We start from the raw sequence: 10,191 nt of genomic DNA, 5'->3' as shown, positions 1-10,191 counted from the left end.
CTTTTTTTTTTTTTTTTTTAATTCTTATTATGTTTCTGCTTAAGCTAACAAAGGTGGTGTGATGGGGTTTTTGCAGGAATTGGATATTGCTATTGTCAAGGCTACTAATCATGTGGAGCGTCCTTCTAAAGAAAGATACATCAGAGGTGGGTAAATCATAGATGGTTAGTGCCTTTGGTTGCAAAATATTTGTTTGCGCCCATTGATTCCTTTACTGCAAAAAGGCGTATAAACGAGTTATGTGTGTGTGTGTGTGTCTACTCTCTATGCAGCTATTTTCATGGCTATTTCAGCAACGAGGCCGCGTGCAGATGTTGCATAGTGCATCCATGCTCTTGCAAGGCGGTTATCAAGAACACATAACTGGGCGGTACGGTTTTTGTTTCGTTTGTTGTTTGCTGGTTTTTTCTTTTTTGTCGCTAACCTTCACATAGGTAAACTTATTAGAAATGTGCTAAGAACTGGAATTGCTAGATAACCTAAGGTTAAGTATTCTTAGTTTGTAAGATCTATCTGCTACAGCTTCACTGTCTGTTTTTGTGAAGTCGCAATGAACTTATTTGATTCTCTATTGTTGTAAATACGGTCGTGGTTTTATGTTTACTACTTGCTGCTGATTCTTCTTAAATTTACAGGTTGCACTGAAAACTCTTATTGTTATTCACCGTGCCTTGAGGGAAGTGGACCAGACCTTTCATGAAGAAGTTATTAATTATAGCAGAAGCAGGAGTCATATGCTTAATATGTCTCATTTTAAAGATGATTCCGGTCCAAATGGTAGTAAACTGCTTTTATTTTCGTTGACTCCCTTTTTTTATACAGGTAGCTCTTTGGTATACTTATCTTTCTTTTACCCCTTTTTTCAGCTTGGGCTTACTCTGCTTGGGTCCGTTTCTATGCTCTATTCTTAGAGGAGCGGTTAGAGTGTTTCCGTGTTTTGAAGTACGATGTTGAGATTGACCCTCCAGTAAGTTTCTGTTTTCAACTCTTTCCTCTTATGAGCTCTCAGAGAGTTTTCTTTCACTCTAGAATTCTCAAGAACGTGCTATACATGCAGAGAACCAAAGAATTGGACACTCCTGACTTGCTCGAACAACTTCCAGCTCTCCAAGAACTTCTTTTCCGTGTTCTTGATTGTCAGGTGATAAATCCGCTTCAGGGTTTACGACGTCAGTTTTGTTTAGTGTTTGATTTTGTTAGCAATGATCATTAGATGATATATCAAAGTAAATTTCTATTATCTTGTATCTCTTTCACTCTCGTTCAACGACATGACATTGGTGCATCTTTGCAGCCTGAAGGGGCAGCAGTTCAAAATCACATTATCCAGTTGGCACTCTCAATGGTATGCTATACAGTTAACTGGCATTAACTGTTCCTCGATTAAATTTTGTTAACAGCATTTGTGATTATCGGTCTACTTCTCACCAATTAGGTTATATCTGAGAGCACTAAGATATACCAAGCACTAACAGATGGAATCGACAATTTGGTTGATAAGGTACGCAAACGCGCTTCTTTTTCTGCATATATATTTTTTCTCCCTTTCCTGACTTATTCAAACACAAATTTTCCTTGTAACAGTTCTTTGAGATGCAACGAAACGATGCTCTGAAGGCTTTGGATATGTACAGGAGAGCGGTAAAACAGGTACATACAACCTCTTACTGGTGTGTTGGTTTCTACTTTAACGTTTGTTTGGCACAAGAACCACCTTAAGTTTGGTTTCATTGGTGTTCAGGCAGGGAGGCTTTCTGAATTTTTAGAAGTTTGCAAAAGCGTTAATGTTGGACGTGGAGATAGATTTATAAAGATTGAGCAGGTTGGATTTTCATACAAATGTGAATACTGATTCGGTTATTTCTGCAATTGTTTTCCTCACCATATCTTGTTTTGTATGAAGCCTCCCACTTCTTTTCTACAAGCAATGGAAGAGTATGTGAAAGAAGCACCATTAGCAGCAGGTGTCAAGAAGGAGCAGGTATGAGAGTATCTTGTAAAACTGTCGTCGTTTCTTTATCTTTTCGTTTGTACTTGGTTTTGTAAATCCAAATATGTTTGACGTTTCCTGTTCTTTTTTGCATGAACAAACTCATCACACTATGATCCAAGTTGCTATTATTAAAACTTGCTTTTTACGTTAATGGCAGGTAGTTGAGAAACTTACTGCTCCCAAAGAGATTTTGGCCATAGAGTACGAAAAGCCCCCAAAGGTTGTTGAAGAGAAACCAGCATCACCTGAACCAATTAAAGCAGCAGAAGCAGAGAAGCCTGTAGAGAAACAACCTGATCTTTTGGTATTTGTCCAGTTTCTAACCTTGCGTTTCTTTTACTTGGAACTAATGTGCTAACTCATTTGACTTTCTCCTGCTAGTCTATGGATGATCCAGCTCCAGTGGTCTCTGAACTCGAAGAGAAAAATGCGTTGGCTTTGGCTATTGTTCCTGTTAGCGGTATACAATTTATTTCGCATGGATTATTAATATATCATTTCCTAGCTCCTGTTTCCCAGTAAATAACAAATTAAAATGAACCTGATGTTTTTGTTTTCTCCAGTTGAGCCGCCACCTTTGACAACTGATTTTACAAATGGGAACTCGACTGGTTGGGAATTGGCGCTTGTGACTGCCCCAAGCTCCAATGAAGGTGCCGCTGCAAATAGCAAATTGGTAAATTTGTCCCTTCCTCTCTCTCTGTCTCTATTATATTTCAGAAAGTTGAGGTTTATGACATTAGATTAATTCATGTGTCGTTTGACTGAAAAGGCGGGTGGACTAGACAAGCTTACACTTGACAGCCTATATGAGGATGCAATCAGAGTGACTCAACAGCAAAACAGGAGTTACAATCCATGGGAACAAAATGCAGTTCATAACGGTCAAATGATGCACCAACCTTTCTTTGCATCTAATGGAGTCGGAGCACCTCTTCCTATTCAAATGGCGAACCAAAATCATCAAACATTCGGGTTTCAGCATCAGAACGCAGGAATGATGATGGGGCCTGCACAACAACCTTACCAGCAACAGCAGCAGAATATGAACCCATTTGGGAACCCATTTGTATCCAATGGTAATCAACACCAACCGCATGGCCAGGTTCAAGGTTACAATCCTTATCCGAGCTATATGTAAAGGTATGGTGTGATACGATCTGACACGAGAAAGCAGGATAAGATCCATATTCGATCCAGTCAGGTGGCAGATGTCTGTTATATATATAAATGTATACAAGTATATGTTGTGAGATGATTGTAGCTAGTGAGATTCTTTTTGTTCAGTAAATAGTACAGTACGTCTGCTTCTGTGTGCATGTATCAGTGAGAGGAAGTTGAGTTTTTGAGGACACCATTTGCTTTTGAAAATTTTATTCAAAACGTCTTGTAACAATAAATTTGTTTTCAATTCAGTGCACTTTAACAAATTCAAAGGAAGCCATGATTGGCCAGAACAGATCATTAATATTGGATACGAACATTATCACACTAAACAACCTAATGCGAGACTGTTATGAGCCTGTACCTTTGTCGCAGACCTAGTAACTGGACCCGTCGTAAGTTTCCTAAAGATGCTTAGAAAATAGAGAACGTAAAAGCTTAAGCTTCCCTTACCCTAGTCTCTATTGAGAATAAAAGTTAATGCTTGGAAGTTGATTCTTATTGATGTTGTAGAGATCCTTTATATAGATCTCTATAAACCGACATAAGCAAAGACTAAAAGGAAAACTACTAAAACCTTACATATAATAAAAAGGAAACGTTAAAACTAAATCTTCTACGCAATGAGCTTTCTTCTTTGATACGTGAGTCCATACTTCGTATTAGAGATAGAGGAAACACCAACTTCATTGAGAAGATAAGTGACTGCAACGGTGTTAGTAACAGCTCATGAAGTATAACAAGATAGTGAAATAGAACAGAGCTTGTTCATAGGGAAAGGCATAAGTGACTGCAGCGGTGTCAGTAACAGCTCATGAAGTATAAGGCAATATCTAATCTGGAATCTGAAATTCCCAAGAACCATTAAATAGAGAAAGTAAGAGATAAAACACTACAACAAATATGCACATTGTTAACCAGAGAAAAACGCTATCATAGGTCTTTGATAGCGTTTTCATGAGCGCTGTATTTGGGCACTGTTATTATATGTATCCCATATACAATAGCACTTATTACGTATGCTATGTTATAAAACTATAACATAGCTTTAAGAAATTGCTATATTATCAAGATCATAATTTTGAAAAAATTTATACAACATTTGTTTTTTCGTGCTATGTTATAGTTTTATAGCATAGCTCTAATAAACTGCTGTATTATCAAGATTATAATTTTGCAAAAATTTATACAATATTTAATTTTTCGTGCTATGTTATACATATCTAATATAGCTGTTGCGAAATGCTGTTTTATCTTGTTTACTGTGCTATGGTATATTCTTTTATCATAACGTTTACCTGTACTTTTATAGCATTTTCTGATATGTGATTATAGCACACATAACCTGTTTTATAAAATCTCATAAAATCTGATTAATAAACGTCTCAGATCCAAAATACATAACAAAAGTCTCAAGAACATCAGTTTACCATCAAAGTCTCAAGAACATCCAAAATAAACAAGCAATCTCAAGTACTTAACATTACACAATAAAACCATCAGTTTAAGACATAATGACCTTGTTCTCTGGCCAAGCAATGCAGGAGCTAAGTGCATCTTCAATAATCTCTATTTCATCGGATGGCCTCCAAACTTTTACATTTTTCACCTTCACAACATCTATCCACACTTTAACTGCATTAGAACCCAAGCGAGTAAAGTGAACCTTATGTTCTGGATCATTTGTTCCCCATCGTCCTTCAGCCACAACCCTATTCTTTTCAGTTAAATCCATCAACTTGCACTTCTTATTCTCCTTGGAAATAACTTTATTAATGCGCTGCCATGTTTACAATATAAACCATCAGTCATCATATAATTAACAAAAACAACTTCATAACATATGAAAACACTTACTGGAGACTTCCTGAGAGGAGACTGTGATGGTAAAGTATTCTTTATTGGTGATATTGGACCCGTTGCATCATCAACAGGAGACTCAGAACCAGATGCAGACTTAGAAGACATAGATGCAGATTTGGCCTGCGATGCAGCCTTTGAAGCTGTTGCTGAAGTTTTGGACTCTGTAGCAGACTTAGAAGCTGTGGCTGCAGACTTGGCCTTTGATGCAGACAAAGAAGCATGTGATGTAGCATTCTGACCAGTTGGAGTTGAGGGATTTTCAAAATCAACCTTACTCAGGGGCCAAGATACGTAAGCCATCAAACAGTCCTCAAGAAATGACATTTCAGCTGTAGGTCTCCATAGTGATGTATCAGGCTGCTTTACTGAATCCACAAATACTTTAACTGCTTTTGGTCCAAGAGGAATTCCGTTAACCAACGCACTTGGTTCTTGTGTCTCCCAACGCCCCTCAGCAACAATGACGTCACCCTTAGACAAATCCAATAGTTTACATTTGTTTCCTTGTATACCCTGTTAAACACAATCAGTAAACAAATCCAATATAATTAATTAGCATTATAGACAGGGGTAATACATTGCTAACACATTGCTAGAAATTATAAATANGAGATATTGGACCCGTTGCTTCATCAACAGGAGATTCAGAACCAGATGCAAACTTAGAAGACATAGATGCAGATTTGGCCTGCGATGCAGCCTTTGAAGCTGTTGCTGAAGTTTTGGACTCTGTAGCAGACTTAGAAGCTGTGGCTGCAGACTTGGCCTTTGATGCAGACAAAGAAGCATGTGATGTAGCATTCTGACCAGTTGGAGTTGAGGGATTTTCAAAATCAACCTTACTCAGGGGCCAAGATACGTAAGCCATCAAACAGTCCTCAAGAAATGACATTTCAGCTGTAGGTCTCCATAGTGATGTATCAGGCTGCTTTACTGAATCCACAAATACTTTAACTGCTTTTGGTCCAAGAGGAATTCCGTTAACCAACGCACTTGGTTCTTGTGTCTCCCAACGCCCCTCAGCAACAATGACGTCACCCTTAGACAAATCCAATAGTTTACATTTGTTTCCTTGTATACCCTGTTAAACACAATCAGTAAACAAATCCAATATAATTAATTAGCATTATAGACAGGGGTAATACATTGCTAACACATTGCTAGAAATTATAAATACCATAGGGGCAATGTCTTCCATTTGGATGTTGTTGTCTACCAGTCTACACTTATCAGTTGGCCATGCGATTATATGTCCAACAGCTTCTTTCATATGAAAGATCTTTTGTGCAGGTCTCCATAGAAATGCATCTGGTTTATATGCAGCTTCAACTAACACTTTGAGATCATAAGGGCCAAGACGACAGTCATTCACTATGTCATCCGGATCAGAAGAAAGAATCCGACCCTCACCAACATTTTCATCAATGTCAGACCAATCAACAAACACACACTTAGGATGTGCTCTTTTGTTTACACTCTGCAACAATTTCATGAGCAACTAAGAATCATAAACGACACTAAGAAGAATCACTTAGCTGATATGAAAAGAAGTAAGAATATGTTACTCTTGCAGCTGAGTTTTCATCCATTTCAGCTTCTGGTCTCTGTAACATAAACAAAAATAACATCAATTTATATTACTCTAACTGGCTGATGAATAGTAGAGAACTCTTAAGTATCTAACCTGATTCTTGATTCTGCCAAGTTCACTTTCCAAGGCATTGACCTGTTTTACTAATTTTACTTGCCGCTCTTCCATTTCAGCCATACACTTGCTCTGCATTTGTAAACAAGCTAATTTGGTCTTACTCATGCCTCTACCCATTGCCCTCAGCCTACCAGAATTGTCAGGTCCTAAAAGCTTGGCGAGGTGATCTTCATCTGGATTTGTTAAAAATGCTGGAGCATCACTTCCACCAATTTCAGCTGCTTTTTGCTGAAAAACATAAAGACAGTTTCAGGTTTTACTAGTCGATAACACACTATTTACTGGTGTACAACTCTATTCAGACTTACAATCAAATCAGCTGCATTCGTATCTACTGGTGTACCATCCTTTTTGGTGCGAGACTTGATCCAAACATCTAGTCTTGTCACGCTGGAAGGATCTTCACTTTCAGCTTTCTGTTCCAGAAAACAAAATTTCAGTAACAGTACAAGCACTATGTATAATAATAAACAACATAGTTGTAGTATATATGCTTGCCATTTCTTCTGTTAGTCTGCTGATCCCTTTACGACTAGTGGTGTGAGGTATCTGATTCTTTCTTTTTGCTTTATATTTCTCACTCACGGCCTAATAATGAAACATGTTAATTACTAATCACCAATCAACTACTAAACAATTATAATCACAAGTAATTACCTTAAATGCAGCACTAGTTTTGAGTTTGACAAATTTTTGCCAATCAACAGGACCAATATTTGGTGGTCTCAAATTCATCCTCTCTTGGTTATTTGCAGCCAAATTTATAGCCTTCACCGTGACAGACTTGTGTGATCGCCACAAATGTCCCATCTGGTGAATCACAGATATCCTTTGCCAATCTTCATCAAGCTCNTTTGAGTCAAATCTGTAAATAATCGAACCCTAACAAAACAGATGGATTCGAAACTCCACATTCTCAAAATCTGTAAATAATCGAACCCTAAAAAAACAGATAACGAAATAAATCTAGATAAATCGAACCCTAACAAAACAGATAACTAAACTAGATAAATAATCACACATAAGCTGTTTGAAATCACAAATAATCGAAACAAATAACGAAATTAGGAGGAAGAAGAAAGACATGCCTCAAAAACGGATTCGAGCTCTCAATTGCGATGGATATGGAGATTTAGGGCTTCTCAAAAACGGCGAAATTGGGGCTTTTCACAAACGGCGATAAAATTGAAGATTTGATAGAGATTTAAAATAAGAAATTGAGATTTGATAGAGATTTGATAGAGAATTTAGAAGAAGAGATCGACTGTAGCTTAGGTTGTAACGAGAGAGAGAGAGAGTGTGTCGAGTTTTTGGGTTTTTTTTTTATTTGGCGATTAAGTGAATAATTTCACTAAGTATTGGCGGACAAAAGTCACTTTTGTTTCCCGCTACATAATTTTCCTATCATAGCGTTAATAAGATGCTATTAAAAAGTAAGCGAAAAAAAATCTCATCTTTCATAGCAGTGACGGAAAATGAGCTATATCCGTCTGCTATCAATGTGCATATTTGTTGTAGTGAAAAAAAGGGGTGTTCATGGTATGATGCTGGTTTCGACGCAATCATTTTGGTGCCCACCATGATGTGATATTACAGTTGGTAAGAGAATAGCGCAGTCAATGTGTGGAATGAACATATTACAAATTTTAAGCCAATTCAAACAAATCTTAAAAACAATTTCATTTAAAAATAGCCAAATTTTATTAGTTAGATAAAGGCATGACAAAAAAAATGGAAAGAAATTATGAAAAAAAAATCAAGGGACAAAATCATAGAAAGAAATTATTGCAACCACGCTTGTTGGTTATGAAACAATTAAAAATCAATAATAGGGTGTCTTGGATACATATGGTGGTGGTGGAGACTTGTAGCTGGCTTTCGGAGAAGGAGAATAATACGGTAGAGGTGGTGGAGACTTGTAGTCTACCTTTGGAGAAGGAGAGTAATATGGTGGTGGTGGAGACTTGTAATTCACCTTTGGAGAAGGAAAGTAGTATGGTGGTGGTGGCGAGCTGTAGACGTATGGCGGTGGTGGAGACTTGTAGTTCACCTTTGGAGAAGGAGAGTAATATGGTGGTGGTGGAGACTTGTAATTCACCTTTGGAGAAGGAAAGTAGTATGGTGGTGGTGGCGAGCTGTAGACGTATGGCGGTGGTGGAGACTTGTAGTTCACCTTTGGAGAAGGAGAGTAGTATGGTGGAGGTGGGGAGCTGTAGACGTATGGCGATGGTGGAGAATTGTAGTCTACCTTTGGAGAAGGAGAGTAATAAGGTGGTGGTGGGGAGCTGTAGACGTATGGCGGTGGTGGAGACTTGTAGTCTACCTTTGGAGAAGGAGAGTAGTATGGTGGTGGTGGAGAACTGTAGACGTATGGCGGTGGTGGAGACTTGTAGTCTACCTTAGGAGAAGGAGAGTAATATGGTGGTCGTGGGGAGCTGTAGACGTACGGCGGTGGTGGAGACTTGTAGTCTACCTTAGGAGAAGGAGAGTAATATGGTGGTGGTGGGGAGCTGTAGACGTATGACGGTGGTGGAGACTTGTAGTCTACATTTGGAGAAGGAGAGTAATATGGTGGTAGTGGGGAGCTGTAGACGTATGACGGTGGTGGAGAGTTGTAGTCTACATTTGGAGAAGGAGAGTAATATGGTGGTGGTGGGGAGCTGTAGACGTATGGCGGTGGTGGAGACTTGTAGTCTACCTTTGGAGAAGGAGAATAATAAGGTGGTGGTGGGGAACTGTAGACGTATGGAGGTGGTGGAGACTTGTAGTCTACCTTAGGAGAAGGAGAGTAGTATGGTGGTGGTGGGGAGCTGTAGACGTATGGAGGTGGTAGAGACTTGTAGTCTACCTTAGGAGAAGGAGAGTAGTATGGTGGTGGTGGGGAGCTGTAGACATATGGCGGTGGTGGAGACTTGTAGTCTACCTTTGGAGAAGGAGAGTAATATGGTGGTGGTAGGGAGCTGTAGACATATGGCGGTGGTGGAGACTTGTAGTTCACCTTTGGAGAAGGAGAGTAATAAGGTGGTGGTGGGGAGCTGTAGACGTATGGCGGTAGTGGTGACTTGTAGTTCACCTTTGGAGAAGGAGAATAGTACGGTGGTGGTGGGGAGCTGTAGACGTATGGTGGTGGTGAAGACTTGTAGTCTACCTTTGGAGAAAGAGAGTAATAAGGTGGTGGTGGTGGAGAGGTGTAAACATATGGTTTTGGATGTGGCGTATACTTAGGGGCTTGTGTTTTGTATTGTTGTGGAGATGGTGGTGATGCCGAATTGTATGGGGTATACTTTTTAGGTGAATGAGATGGTTTGTGGACCGGTGAATTGTATTGCGGGGTTTTAGGGGAGGAGTAAGGATATGATGTGACTGTAGCCGCGATGGCACTCAAGACCACGACATAAACCATGCAATGCACTCGCCCCATCATTCTTGAGGATTTCATAATACTCGTCGCTGCTCTTTTGGT

At 39.1% G+C, this 10,191-nt stretch overlaps 3 protein-coding genes and 1 pseudogene across 5 annotated transcripts; 1 reads left to right on the top strand and 3 right to left on the bottom strand.

Moving 5' to 3' along the window:
- Positions 1-3,319, top strand: part of LOC104732509 — a 5,095-nt pseudogene extending 1,776 nt beyond the window's left edge.
- LOC104733791 lies at positions 5,613-6,480 on the bottom strand. Its single transcript, XM_010453338.1, has 2 exons — positions 6,198-6,480; positions 5,613-6,101 (listed from the first exon to the last, which is right to left on the bottom strand). The coding sequence occupies exons 1-2, from the start codon at positions 6,288-6,290 to the stop codon at positions 5,613-5,615; spliced, it is 582 nt and encodes a 193-aa protein (XP_010451640.1). The 5' UTR covers positions 6,291-6,480.
- On the bottom strand, positions 6,523-7,573 carry LOC104732508. The gene is made up of 5 exons (XM_010452057.2): positions 7,386-7,573; positions 7,227-7,316; positions 7,037-7,144; positions 6,705-6,956; positions 6,523-6,624 (listed from the first exon to the last, which is right to left on the bottom strand). The coding sequence occupies exons 1-5, from the start codon at positions 7,536-7,538 to the stop codon at positions 6,538-6,540; spliced, it is 690 nt and encodes a 229-aa protein (XP_010450359.1). The 5' UTR covers positions 7,539-7,573; the 3' UTR covers positions 6,523-6,537.
- LOC104732507 (extensin-2-like) lies at positions 8,392-10,191 on the bottom strand. Of its 3 annotated transcripts, none has more exons than XM_010452056.1 (2): positions 8,779-10,191; positions 8,392-8,655 (listed from the first exon to the last, which is right to left on the bottom strand). In XM_010452056.1, exons 1-2 carry the CDS (start codon positions 10,165-10,167, stop codon positions 8,551-8,553), a joined length of 1,494 nt encoding a protein of 497 aa, XP_010450358.1. In that variant the 5' UTR covers positions 10,168-10,191; the 3' UTR covers positions 8,392-8,550. The 3 variants fall into 3 exon arrangements, with proteins under 3 accessions (XP_010450358.1, XP_019089384.1, XP_010450357.1); XM_019233839.1 differs by having other exon boundaries at positions 8,392-9,961; positions 10,031-10,191; XM_010452055.1 differs by having other exon boundaries at positions 8,392-10,191.

This window comes from Camelina sativa, chromosome 12, assembly GCF_000633955.1.
Source record: "Camelina sativa cultivar DH55 chromosome 12, Cs, whole genome shotgun sequence".
Taxonomy (NCBI): Eukaryota; Viridiplantae; Streptophyta; class Magnoliopsida; order Brassicales; family Brassicaceae; genus Camelina; species Camelina sativa.
The sequence above is the reverse complement of the archived record's forward strand: the minus strand, read 5'-3'. Positions and strand labels throughout refer to the sequence as shown.

Coding starts and splice junctions, on each gene's coding strand:
- LOC104732508 (XM_010452057.2), bottom strand. CDS start 7,538: ATGGGACATTTGTGGCGATCACACAAGTCTGTCACGGTGAAGGCTATA. Junction 7,317..7,385: donor AAACTAGTGCTGCATTTAAG/GTAATTACTTGT, acceptor TTTCATTATTAG/GCCGTGAGTGAGAAATATAA. Junction 7,145..7,226: donor GCAGACTAACAGAAGAAATG/GCAAGCATATAT, acceptor TTTCTGGAACAG/AAAGCTGAAAGTGAAGATCC.
- LOC104732507 (XM_010452055.1), bottom strand. CDS start 10,167: ATGAAATCCTCAAGAATGATGGGGCGAGTGCATTGCATGGTTTATGTC.